The following is a 13,699-nucleotide window of genomic DNA, read 5'->3' on the forward strand; positions in this document are numbered from 1 at the left end:
GAACATGAAATAAGAGTCCTTAAAGTGAGATAATTGGTTATGGGAACATCTCAGTCGATGGGCAATTGAGTGTAGTTATCCCCTTTTGCTCAAGAACCTGATGGTTGTGGAGTAGTAATTGTTCTGGAATCTGGTGGTGTGAGTTCTGAGACTCTTGTACCTTCTTCTTTATGACAGTAGGAGAAAAGGGCATGGTCTAGGTGGTGGGGTTATCTGATTATGGATGCTGCTTTCCTATGACATTGAGTAGATCTACATGAAATAATGACTGAGAAGGATTTCCCTGTGATACACTGGGCTGAATCCAATACTGTCTGGAGAACTTTACATTCAAAGGCTTGAAAATGTAGAAGTGTTTTCACCCCAGGCTGTGATTTAGTTAGCCAATACCCTCTCCACCACACATCTACAGAAATTTGTCTAAGTTTTTGATGTCACGCTGAATCTCCGCAGACTACTACAGAAGTAGGGGAGCTGCCGTGCTTGCATCACAATTGCAATCGTGTGCTGACTGTCAGCCATGTCCTCTCAAATAGTTACACCGAGGAATTTAAAGTTGCTAACCCTTTTCAACTCTGATCCTCCAATGAGGACTTGCTCATGGTCCTCTGTTTTCTCTCTCCTGGTCTATAATCAGTTCCTTGGTCTTGCTGACATTGAGAAGTTGCTATATGACACTACTCAGTCAAATTTCCAATCTCCCTCCTGTATGCTGATTCATTTGCCACCTTTGATATGGCCCAGAACAGTGTTATCATTAGCAATCTTGAATATTACATTGGAGCTGTGCTTAGTCACATAGTCATACATGTAAAGTGAGTAGAGCAAGGGGCTAAGCACACATCCCTGTGGTGCACTCATTCTGATGGAGATCATAAAGGTGATACTGTTGACAAGCTGACCTAACTGGGGTCTAGAAATGAGGAATTCTGGGATCCAATTGCACAAGAGCATATTGAGGTCAGGTCTTGGAGTTTACTGATTAGTTTTGAGGGAACAATGGTGTTAAATGTCAAGCTGTAATCAATAAGAGCATCTGGATGTATGTATCTTTGCTGTCCAAGTGTTCCAGGGTTGTGTGAAGAGCTAATGAGATGATACCTGCTGTGGACCTATGTAGACAAATTGGAGCAGAGCCAAGTAGCTTCTCAGGCAGGGGCTATATCATCACCAGCCTCTCAAAACAATTCATCATTGTGGATATAAGTGAAACTGGCAATAGTCATCAAGGCAGGTCCACCATGCTGTTCTTTGGTACTGGTATAATTGAAGCCTGCTTAAAGTATACACTGCTGAAACAAGAGGTTAAATATATAAGTGAACACACCAACCAGTTGGTCAAGCCAGATTTTTAGTACATGTTCAGGTGCCCCATCCAGTCCAGATGCTTTTTCTTAGATTCATTCTCCTGAAGGCAGCCTGTATGTCAGCATCAGATACTGAAATCAAAGGGTCATCAGGAGATGTGGGGGTTCATGATAGTTCCTCCATGTTCTATGGTGAAATCGAGCATGGGCATTGAACTCATCTGGAATTGAAAGCCCTGCTGTCATCTCCCGTGTCACTTGGATTAACTTTGTGGGAGGTTATGGTATTCAAAACTTGCCACAACTATCAAGCACACCTTGTTGATTCCAGTTTGGAATCTCAAGGTTCATCCAAGGCTTCTGCTTGGGGAAGACTCTGAAGGATTTAGAGGAGATACACATGCAACTCCAAATAAGAACTGAAATGTGAGCAATATTTTTTTTTACAAGTAATTTATGAATCTTTGGAGTTTTGTAGTCACAGCATATTAGCAACAAATATCTTTAAATGTTAGCACACCAAAGAGAAGCCTGAGAGACGGTTGAGATTGGAGATTAATTCATGTGTCGGGAGGTCAGTGTTTTTTTTTTGCCCCTGTTCCATCATAGATAAAAGCCAAACCATGGTCTTGGATTTTTACATTTTCCTGGGGTGTTTTTTTTTTGCCATCAGAAACCACTACAAGGCTTTTTAAGCTATGGTTGTTGTTGCCTACAGGATTTCATAGAAACATAGAAAACCTACACCACAATACTGGCCCTTTGTGCCAAACATGTATCCTTACCTTAGAACTACCTAGGCTTTCCCACAGTCCTCTATTTTTCTAAGCTTCATGTACCTGTCCAGGAGTCTCTTAAAAGACCCTATTTTTTCTGCCTCCGCCGCTGCCACCAGCAGCCCATTCCATGTACTCACCACTCTGTGTTTATATATTTAAAAAAAACTTACCCCTGACATCTCCACTGTAGCTATTTCCAAGCACCTTAAAACTATGCCCTCTTGTGCTAGCCACTTCAGCCCTGGGAAAAAGCCTCTGACTATCCACACGATCAATGCTTCTCATGATCTTGAACACCTCTATCAGGCCATCTCTAAACCTCCATCGTTCCAAGGAGAGTAGGTTCACTGAATCTATTCTCATAAGACATGTTCCCCAATCCAGAGAACATCCTTGTAAATCTCCTCTGCACCCTTTCTATGGTTTCCATGTCCTTCCTGTAGTGAGGAAGTGGAGTCTGACCAGGGTCTATATAGCTGCAACATTACCTCTTAAACTCAATCCCACAGTTGATGAAGGCCAATGCACTGTATGCCTTTTGAACTACAAGTCAAGCTGTGTAGCAGCTTTGAGTGTCCTATGGACTCAGACTCTAAGATCCCTTTGAACCTCCACGCTGCTAAGAGTCTGACCATTAATGCTATATTCTACCATCATATATTTCATGCTGATTATACTTTTATTTTGCATCTCTGTATTTCCTAATGTAACTCTCACTTGGGCTAGTGGCTAAATATAGGGGGTGATAGCCTCCGGCCCAGCCAAACTTCAGAAATCTCGTTTGGGTGGATGCTGCGCGATGTGTCCCCTGTTACAAATCAGTACCATGAAATAACAAAGTGCACAATATGGAATTAAACGATTAAGCTTTATAATTCTTACTTTGACAATATGGTTAAGAAAATGAAAAAAAGAAAAAGGGCCCGTTCTTATGAAACAGTCTATTGTGCAATGTTGGAGCTCACTGATAAGTCCACCATTGACCTCCTCCAATCGTCGCTGCCCTTCGGACCCTCACTCCAAGTCCACTCCGTCCGGCGGTCTCCAACTCCCTCCATTGGTGTTTTCTCTCCTCATCTCTCCCTGGCAAAAGACTGTGAAAATCTCTCTTCCAGACTTACAAGAAAGAGCAACAGCATTCCAAACCCCTGTTATCTCTAGTCACAAACCAAACATCGTTGCTGCAGAGAAACCATTACATTATCAGTGAAACCTTAGTGTATTTCACTAATAAACAACCTTGTACACAAGTTATAAAAATAAAGCTGTTTAACAATATGCTGACATCTTTAAAGCTGTTGCAAAGTTATCCAAGATGGAAAATTATATTTTCCATTTTGAAGCTTGGGTTCGATGTAGTGTATGTCGTGTACAATAGACACCAATCAGCTGTAGAAATGATGAACAAAAAATGAGGATCAAACTAATCTGATTTTGTTTTTTAAATTCCAGTGATTGAAGTGAAATGCATACTAAAGTTGACCACTGACTCTCTGGCACCCTTGGTTTCTGATCTTTGCCAGATTAAAAGAAGTCACACAATATTAATGGCAGAAATAAACTGTAAAAGCTTAAAAAAGATTCTTAATTAAACAAAACTTGAATGCAAACTTGTTAATTACTGTGTTTATCTTTTTAAACATTTCATCCAGGTAACATTGTTTCATGTGTTTTGATCTCGCTGTGTAATTTTTCTTGCATCAAATAAAACTAACTCATGTTCTGTCATGAAGGTACATTTCTCTATCCCTTTGATTAAATCACCCAACAACTCAAATGAACTTGTCAATAGTAAATCTTTCAGTTTCATCATCGCTATCTTCATTAATTAGTGTTTTTATCAGCATTCAGAACACTGTCTATAATTTCTGAGTCTGTAAGTGATGAGCAGGTGTTTTGTCATCGACAGTTATCCACTCACATGGATTTTCTTCATTAAGACTACTTGCTGTATCTTTGAAAGCAGGTCCTGTAATACTTATTGCATATGCAAGCAAATCATAAACTACTGCTTTCGCTGGGACACAAAATCCTGTAAAATCATCATCAAGCTTTACTTTAGGCATATTATCAAACATTAAGGCAGGTCACAACTTACACCAGCCATTCTTCAGTGTTAAATGTTCTACCTTCTCCCACCCACAAGCAATGAACCAAAGAATAATTCTTTAATAAGTGTCTGTACAGAATTGCCAGCGGTCATTTCATCGAACAGATGTTTCATGAAAACTGAGTGACACTTGGCCTCATAATTTCATCTGAATTAAAAGTGTGCTGAACCATTACTTTCAGGAAAATTGGTGGTCAACCTGTATTACGATCAGAAATGTCAGTATAAACCAGTATTAATTAATGTACTTTTATTAATGCTGCAGTCAGAACAGGGAAATATAAATTGATAAGAATAAACAATATATTGAATAGAATGAAACTGATGTTCTGATGACCAGATATGTTTCCAGAATTTGAATGATACTCGAGTTAATTTACATTACCTGGGGCTACATTATTAGACTAGCTTATTAGCACAAGCAACAAAATATTCAGTTTAAATAATTCTTCCAGGCTCAAATTAATTTTGATTTTTCTCCAGCATTTAATTGATTAGTTACATTGTGGTGCTTTTAAGTTCTAGCTTAAGAATAAACTTGAATCACATCATGGTCCAAAAATTCAGCTTTAGTTTGTTATTCTTTGAGCTGCTGCTGCTTATAATTATTGTTGTTGCATACCAGGATTCTTAACTTCATAAATATTTTATTGGACTTAATTCATTTCAGAATCGGGTTCATTATCACTCTAGTGTTCTCACACAGGTGTAAAAGAACTCTGAACGAAACACCAAGCATAAACCAGTCAATGAAGCGGTCCCAGTAAGATTAACCATTTACTGTTCACTCTTCCACATTAACGTATGGTGAAAACTGTTGATAAAACAATACAAAATATATACAGTATTTGTTTCCTTCTTGACATCACATTTACATCATAAATACTTGCAAAAGTAAAACTACAACTATATTACATTAAAGTGCAACATACAGTCAGAATCTACCTACGCCATCGACTGGCTTTAAATACACTTCAACACAAACTATCCGCAACTCTTTAAATAACAAAAAACATAAACTTTATCAACAGTCATTACTTTTAACAGAATCAGCGTTAACATTTTTAATTCAACATATCGATTATCTCATGAACTTATAGCGTTGCTTCTCGAATGTTTCTAGTGCGTAGAAAGAAAACTTTTCTCGCGCTGATCCTGCACACACATAAGCCCCCTCCTTCCCCTTTCTCCAAACCGGTATTTTCCCACAGGACGGAGTGAAACTGGGTGTTATGTCATCGCATGCTGTGATATATCACAGACAACGAATTTACTTTAAACAACCTTAACTTTAACTAGAAAACGATAACAAATGAATTACTGAAGTGAAAATATAATAAACTGAACAAATGCCTTAAAGGCAACACAATCACTGACATGAAATTTGTAGTGAAAGTGCAGGACAAGACATAACTATATTTTACAAAAATAAATTGTGCGATAGGCAAATAAGAAGGTAGTATATGTAGACTGTTTAGAAATCTGATGGTAGAGAGGAAGAGGCTGTTTGTAAAAATATTGTGTGGGTCTTCAAGCTTCTGTACCACCATATCATGATAACAATGAGAAGAGGGCATTCCCAGATGGTGAGAGTCCCTGTTGTTGGATGTTGCTTCCTTGAGGCACCTTTTTAAGACCCTGATGTTGGGGATGTTTGTGCATGTGATATAGTTGGCTGAGTGTGCATCCTTCTGTAACTTTTGATCCTGGATATTGGAGCCTCCATACCAGGCTGTGATGCAACCAATCAGAATGCGCTCCACCACACCTCTGGAAATTTGCAAGAGTCTTTGATACACCAAATCTCTTCAAACTCCTGACAAAGTAGAGACATGACTTCTCATGCTTCATGACTGCATCAATGTGCGGGGGCCCAGGATGGATCCCCTGAGATATTGACACCCAAAAACTTGAAACTGTTCACCCTTTCCATCACTGACTCCTCAATGACAACAGTGTTCTCACGACTTCCCTTTCCTAAAATCCACAATAAATTTCTTGGTATTGCTGACTTCGAGTATGAGGTTTTTCTTGTGACACCACTCAACCCGCTGATCTAACTTGTTCCTGTATGCCAGCTGGCTGCCATCTGTGATTCAGGCAAAATAGTGGTGTTATTGGCGAATTTTATAGATTGCGTTTGAGCTATGCACAGTGTGTGTAAAATCATGTCTTTCAATTTTGAATTGAAGTTCACTGACATGTCTTTGTACAATGATTTGTGAGCAATCATGAATTTTTGTGTGGCTGTATGTTTACTGCTATCTTTTATGTACCATAATGTACTTTGTGCTGTGTATGACTATTGGTATTGTGCTTTGCACTTTGACCGCAGAGGAACGTTGTTTCATTTGGCTGTTTTCATTGGTTTTCATGTTCTGGATTGATAATTCATCTTGACTTTTAATTCTGAATTAATGTTGCAGGAGCTCACAAAGGTTGGCCAGCAGTACAAATGCGTTTGCTGCATGAACTTGTTTATGCTTCAAGGCGAATGGGAAATCCAGCTCTTGCAGTTCGTCACCTGTCTTTTCTTCTTCAAACCATGCTGGATTTCCTTTCAGATCAAGGTAGAGTATGGTAGTAGGTGTCTGTAGTGTTTAATTGTGAACTGGTGTCCAGGTGAAATAGTGTTGGAAAATTCGGTTGCAAGTGCACTGCTGTGGCTTTCTTTTCATTTGGCTGTTTTAATGCTTAACTTTGCTCATAAATTCTGTGAAGTAGTCTATACTTTGATGAAAGAGTTTTGAGGTACAATGAATTAAACATAGAAATTTGGTTTATTTTCTGATTTATGAGAACCTGAATTGCAGGCCTTGAAGCTTTTAAATTTTCATAAATCATTATGCATTTCACATTTTAGCTGAGAGTTTGTGCATGCAGATTTGCAAGTATTTGATCATTACTACCTCATATGTAAATATGCATTAGGGATTTAATTGCAGTAGGATATTATTCATGTTAGCCTTGTGTGAATAATTCATTGAGTACTGGAAAATCTTACATGTATACTGCTGTTCTTGAGTTACAAAACTAAGAATAAAAATAGCTGTTGAATGATCAATTTTAGAAATTCCTTTTTGATTAAAAATGAGCCTGTAATGAGACCATTATTAAATATTAATAACTTGGACAAAACTGACCACAATATTGGATGTAGTTAGGTGATGCCAAGTTAGTTTTGAGGGCCTTCAGGTTGTAAGCATCCAGAATGACTGTAGGAGTGAACTCCATATTTTGGAGAGATTATGGAAGAATTAATTTATGACTGAGTTGGGCTATGGGCCTGACTTTTTAAGCACATTGAAGAATGGAAGAGGATTAAACGATCATATTGAGTCATGCAGTTGTACAGGGCAGAAGTGGGCCCTGTTGGCCCTTTTTGCCTAACTACGCTCATCCTATTTGTTTGCATTAGGTTTGTATGCCTTTACACTTTGCATGTCAACCACCTGTGTAATTGACACTTAAATATAGTGATTTCACCACTTTAATGGTAGGTGTGAAATGACCCTTTGCTCCATAATGCTGTAGTTTGTTTGCTCATTTCCCCGTATTCTCTGCTTTTTTTTAATATGTAGAGCTTGCAAAATCTTATAAATGTTATTCTGCCTATTAGACTATTTGAAGATCATTCTCAGGGTTTATCTTTTGGTTTGTCATTTCTGCCTTTCTCGTTGTTGCTCCCTTTAGTTCTTGTTGATGCTGCCTTTAAACCTGGTAGTTTATGCAGAAATTGGCCAGTTTATTGTCTAGTTCCAATTTAACATTTCCTCTTGGGAATGCTCACCAATGCCTCTACTTTCTGAGAAGGCTGAAAATAACAGGACAATACACATCTACACTCGTGCCATTCGACAGATGCATAGTAGAGTGCATCCTAACATGTTGCATCACTGCACGGTAAGGAAGCTGCACTGTGGCGGGCAGGATAGATCGACGTGGGTAGTTAAAACTTCCCAACACGTCACAAGCACCAGCCTACCCACCATCAAGGGCATATATATAGAAGGATGCTGTACTATTTCAGAAACTTACTTTTTCTTTCTATGTCAAGATCTTGCATCTGTAATAATTTTCTTTCCATGCAATTAGCACAATCTAACCTACTGAACTGTGTATACCCCAACATATTACAGCATGTTGTGTATATATATTATCATTTTTTAGTTGTTGGGATTAACCCATTGACTCAACTTCCCCACAGCAACCTGGCCTTTCCTTATCTTATTCATCTGTGCTCCCATCTTCTCTAAAATCTTAACTAGCCTGATTTTCTCTGCTCCCAGTTCTAACCAAGGGTCACTGATAAGATACATTTTTGTTTCTCTTTCTAAGCGAGATATCAGCTTTATATTCTGAATATATTTTGCTTTCATGTTTATTGGCACTGGCAGCCTCTTTGCAGTCTGTGGTTTTTGCTGTGGACCACAGTACTGTAATTGCAAGAATGATTTATTTTGAGTGTATAATACCATAGTTTTTGCAAACAAGTTTGCTGGTGGACTGTTTAATGTAATTGACAATGAGCTATTTCACTTGAGTTTACAGATGCTTTGTAACTCAATTTATTTATTAGCCACTATCAAAGATTTCATAATTTGTATTTTTGTTAGGTAAGTAGTCAAGTGATGAAATTCTATTTGTGTTGCTGTTTTGTAGAGAAGAAGGAAGTTTCTCAGAGTTTAGAGAGCTACACAGCAAAATGCCCTGGTACTATGGAGAATGTAACACTTCCTGATGATGTGAAATTGCCTCCAGTCCCCTTCACTAAGCTTCCTATAGTCAGGTAAGCATGGTTTGTAGTGTCAAGATTATAAACATGCTGTAAATCATGAGGGACACACAAAGTACTGGAGGAACTCTGCAAGTGAGGCAGCATCTTTGGAGGGGAATAAGCTGTCAGTGTTTCAGGACTAGACTTTTCAGAACTAGACTGGCAGGGGGAAGAAGCCAGAATAAGAAGGTGGGAGAGGGAAAGGAATACAAGCTGGTAGGTGCTGGGAGAAACCCAGTGGGGCAGAAGAAGAGTGGATGGGGGAAGGAGGTATGAAGAGGCTGGGAGTTGATAGGTGGAAGAGGAAGAGGGCTAAAGAAGTCTGATAGGAGGAGACAGTAGACCATAGAAGAGAGGCAAGAACGGGCACCAGATGGAGGTGAGAAGGGGTGAGAGGGGACCAGAATGGAAAAAGGGAGGAGGGAATGGGGAGAAATTACCATAAGATAGAGAAATTGATGTTCATGCCATCAGGTTGGAGACTACGCAAACGGAATAAAGGTATTGCTCCTCTAAAGGGTGGGATTTCCTAGTGGCTACCCATTTCAATTCAGCTTCCCATTGCCACAATGAGGCCAAACTCTAATGAGCAATATGTCATATTCCTTGTGAGAATGTGCCTCACAAAGGAGGAGTGCTACACTCTGAGGTGTCCTGGCAAAGAGAGAGTTTCAGCTGTGACTCAACCCAAATATCACAAGTCTTATTGCCCCTTTGTACTCAGTAACATTTTGCACTTCATGTTTATATATTCCTTCCTCCCTCGCGTAAGTTCTATAAGATCGGGAGTCTCGGATGGTATGTTGCCTCCCTGGTGCCAGGGTCCGGGACATCTCAGATCGGGTGCAGGCTATTCTTGAGAACGAGGGCATGAACCCAGATGTAGTGGTCCATGTAGGGACCAACGATGTAGGTAAGGTGAGTGAGGGGGTCCTGCTTAGAGAGTTCAGGGAGTTCGGAGGGAAACTGAAAGGCAGGACCTCCAGGGTGACAATCTCGGGATTGCTACCTGTGCCACGTGCGAGTGAGGCGAAGAATAGAATGATTATGCACATTAATACGAGGCTGAGAGCATGGTGCAGGAAGGAAGGGTTCAGGTTTTTGGATAATTGGTCTTTGTTCCAGGGACATTGGGATCTGTTTCGAAGGGACGGTCTACATCTGAACTGGAGGGGTACTAACATTCTTGCAGGAATGTTTGCCAGTGCTGCTCGGGGGGGGGGGGGGGGGTTTAAACTAGATGTGCAGGGGGCAGGGATCCAGATTACGAGAGAAGATGATATGATGAAGGATAAGGGACAGGTGGGGAATACACGTTTCCCAAATATTAATTGTGTAAAGGAGAAAGGTGAGACAGAACATGTGTTGGAAAAGTTACATGTACAGAGGGTTGGTCAGAAGGAGCATGGGGTTAAATGTGTAGAAGGTTTGGGTGATCTTGAGAAGGTCATCAAAATTCAAGGTGCAATTAGCCCGATGGAAGTTCAAGGAGCTGGGTTAGGTACAATAGACAGTGTTTTAAGCAAAGAGAGGAGGAATGGGCTAAGAATTCTATACTTGAATGCGCGTAGTGTCAGAAATAAGACAGATGAGCTTGAAGCTTAGATGAAAATGGGGAACTACGATATTGTTGGGATAACGGAGACATGGCTGCAAGGGGATCAGGCCTGGGAATTGAGTGTACCAGGGTATACGTGCTATCGTAGAGACAGAAATATGGGAAGAGAGGGTGGGGTGGCCCTGTTGGTGAGGAATGAGATTCAGTCCTTAGCAAGGGGTGACTTAGGAACAGGGGAAGTAGAGTCTGTGTGGATTGAGCTGAGGAACAGTAAGGGTAAAAAGACCCTAATGGGTGTTGTGTACAGCCCCCAAACAGTAGCGTGGATGTTGGGTACAAGTTGATTAGGGAGTTAACATTGGCATGTGCTAAAGGTAATGCAGTCGTTATGGGAGATTTCAACATGCGGGTGAACTAGGAGAATCAGGTAGGTGCTGGACCCCAGGATAAGGAGTTTGTGGAGTGTCTAAGGGATTTATTTTTGGAACAGCTTGTGCTTGACCCAACCAGGAAAGAGGCTATTTTGGACTTGGTGATGTGTAATGAACAGGAATTGATAAGTGATCTTGAAGTAAAGGAGCCATTAGGAAGTAGTGATCATAACATGATAAGTTTTTATCTACAATTTGAGAGGGATAAGGGCAGATCAGAGGTGTCAGTGTTGCAATTAAATAAAGGAGACTACAGAGCCATGAGGGAAGAGCTGGCCAAAGTTAAATGGGCGGATACCCTGGCAGGAAAGACAGTGGATCAGCAGTGGCAGATATTCTTGGGTATAATACAAAAGATGCAAAAGCAGTTCATTCCATTGAGAAGGAAGAATTCAAAGAGGGGGAAGGGGCCACAGTGGTTGACAAAGGAAGTCAGAGATTGTATAGCATTAAAGAAAAAGAAGAATGACAGGGCTAAGATGAGTGGGAATACAGATGATTGGGAAAGTTTTAAGGAACAGCAGATCTTAACTAAAAAAGCAATACGGAGAGAAAAAATCAGGTATGAGCTCAGTCTAGCCAGGAATATAAATGAGGATAGCAAAAGCTTTATTAGCTATGTGAAGAGAAAGAAGATAGTTAAGAACAATGTTGGCCCCTTGAAGAATGAATTGGGAGAAATTGTTATGGGAAACAGGGAAATGGCAACAGAATTTAATGCGTACTTTAGATCTGTCTTCACCAGGGAGGACACAAGCAATCTCCCAGATGTATGGATGGGCCAGGGTCATAAGATATCAGAGGAATTGAGAAAGATTGACATTGGGAAAGAAACTGTGATGAGTAGACTGGTAGGACTGAAGGCTAATAAATCCCCGGGTCCAGATGGTCTGCATCCGAGGGTTCTAAAAGAGGTGGCTCAGGAAATTGCGGATGCATTGGTAATCATTTTCCAGTGTTCCTTAGATTCAGGATCAGTTCCTGAAGATTGGAGAGTGGCTAATGTTATCCCACTTTTCAAGAAGGGAGGGAAGGAGAAAACGGAGATCTATCGCCCTGTTAGCCTAACGTCAGTCGTGGGGAAGATGCTTGAGTCCATTATTAAGGACGAAATAGTGGCACATCTTGATGGCAGTAATAGGATTAGGCCGAGCCAGCATGGATTTACCAAGGGCAAATCATGCTTGACTAATCTGTTGGAGTTTTTTGAGGGTGTAACAGGGATGTTAGATGAGGGTAAGCCAGTGGATGTTGTGTACCTAGATTTTCAGAAGGCATTCGATAAGGTGCCACATAGGAGATTGGTGAGTAAAATCAGAGCTCATGGCATTGGGGGCAGGGTTTCAACATTGATAGAAAACTGGTTGGCAGATAGAAAGCAAAGGGTAGCAGTGAATGGGTGTTTCTCGGACTGGCTGGAGGTGACTAGTGGGGTACCACAGGGCTCTGTATTGGGATCACAGCTTTTTACGATTTATGTCAACAATTTAGATGAGGGCATTGTAAACTATATCAGCAAGTTTGCTGACGATACTAAACTGGGTGGCAGTGTGACATGTGAAGAGGACATTAGGGGAATACAGGGAGACTTGGATAGGCTGGGTGAGTGGGCAGATACTTGGCAGATGTCATTCAATGTGAATAAATGTGAAGTTATCCACTTTGGAAGCAGGAACTAGAGGGCAGAGTATTGTCTGAGCGGTGTAGAGTTAGGTAACGGAGAAATGCAAAGAGACCTAGGAGTCCTAGTTCATCAGTCAATGAAGGTGAATGAGCAAGTGCAACAGGCAGTGAAGAGGGCAAATGGAATGCTGGCCTTTATTCCAAGGGGATTTGAGTACAAGAGCAAGGATGTCCTTTTGCATTTGTACAGGGCCCTGGTGAGACCACACCTGGAATATTGTGTACAGTTTTGGTCTCCAGGTTTAAGGAAGGACATTCTGGCAATTCAGGAAGTGCAACGTAGATTTACTAGGTTGATTCCTGTGATGGCAGGGCTGTCTTACGCAGAGAGATTGGAGAGATTGGGCTTGTACACACTGGAATTGAGGAGATTGAGAGGGGATCTGATTGAAACGTTTAAGATAATTAAAGGATTTGATAGGATTGAGGCAGGAAATATGTTCCAGATGTTGGGAGAGTCCAGTACCAGAGGGCATGGATTGAGAATAAGAGGTCAGTTATTTAAAACGGAGTTGAGGAAGAACTTCTTCTCCCAGAGAGTTGTGGAGGTGTGGAATGCACTGCCTCGGAAGATGGTGGAGGGCAATTCTCTGGATGCTTTCAAGAAGGAGCTAGATAGATATCTGATGGATAGGGGAATCAAGGGATATGGGGACAAGGCAGGGACTGGGTATTGATAGTGAATGATCAGCCATGATCTCAGAATGGCGATGCAGACTCGAGGGGCCGAATGGTCTACTTCTGCACCTATTGTCTATTGTCTAATGAATTTTATTTAACACTTCAAATTTTTGTGCTGTGATTTGTGAATTCTGTAAGGGTGAATTTCTGTTTCTGAACTGTCTTAATCATTATTTGTCTGTACTTGATATATGCAAACAGAAAACTTAAGCAAGTAGCCACTCTACATTTACATCAGCTAAATTGAGAATATTTACCTCAGTGGCCACTTTATTAGGTGCAACAATACACCTGCTTGTTAATGAAGTATCTAATTAGCCAATCATGTGGCAGCATCCCAATGCATAAAAGCATGCAGATATGGTGAAGAGGT

General features: G+C 40.6%; 1 protein-coding gene across 8 annotated transcripts in view; it reads left to right on the forward strand.

The window, feature by feature from the left end:
• Positions 1–13,699, forward strand: part of trappc9 (trafficking protein particle complex subunit 9) — a 551,561-nt gene that overhangs the window by 74,631 nt on the left and 463,231 nt on the right. For all 8 annotated transcript variants that reach the window (XM_059979921.1, XM_059979908.1, XM_059979899.1 and 5 more), the window contains 2 exons: positions 6,623–6,766; positions 8,859–8,985. In XM_059979921.1, coding sequence (XP_059835904.1) covers positions 6,623–6,766; positions 8,859–8,985 — 271 coding nt within the window. The remainder of the gene's footprint in view (positions 1–6,622; positions 6,767–8,858; positions 8,986–13,699) is intronic.

Source organism: Hypanus sabinus, chromosome 1 (assembly GCF_030144855.1).
Source record: "Hypanus sabinus isolate sHypSab1 chromosome 1, sHypSab1.hap1, whole genome shotgun sequence".
In the NCBI taxonomy this organism is placed as follows: Eukaryota; Metazoa; Chordata; class Chondrichthyes; order Myliobatiformes; family Dasyatidae; genus Hypanus; species Hypanus sabinus.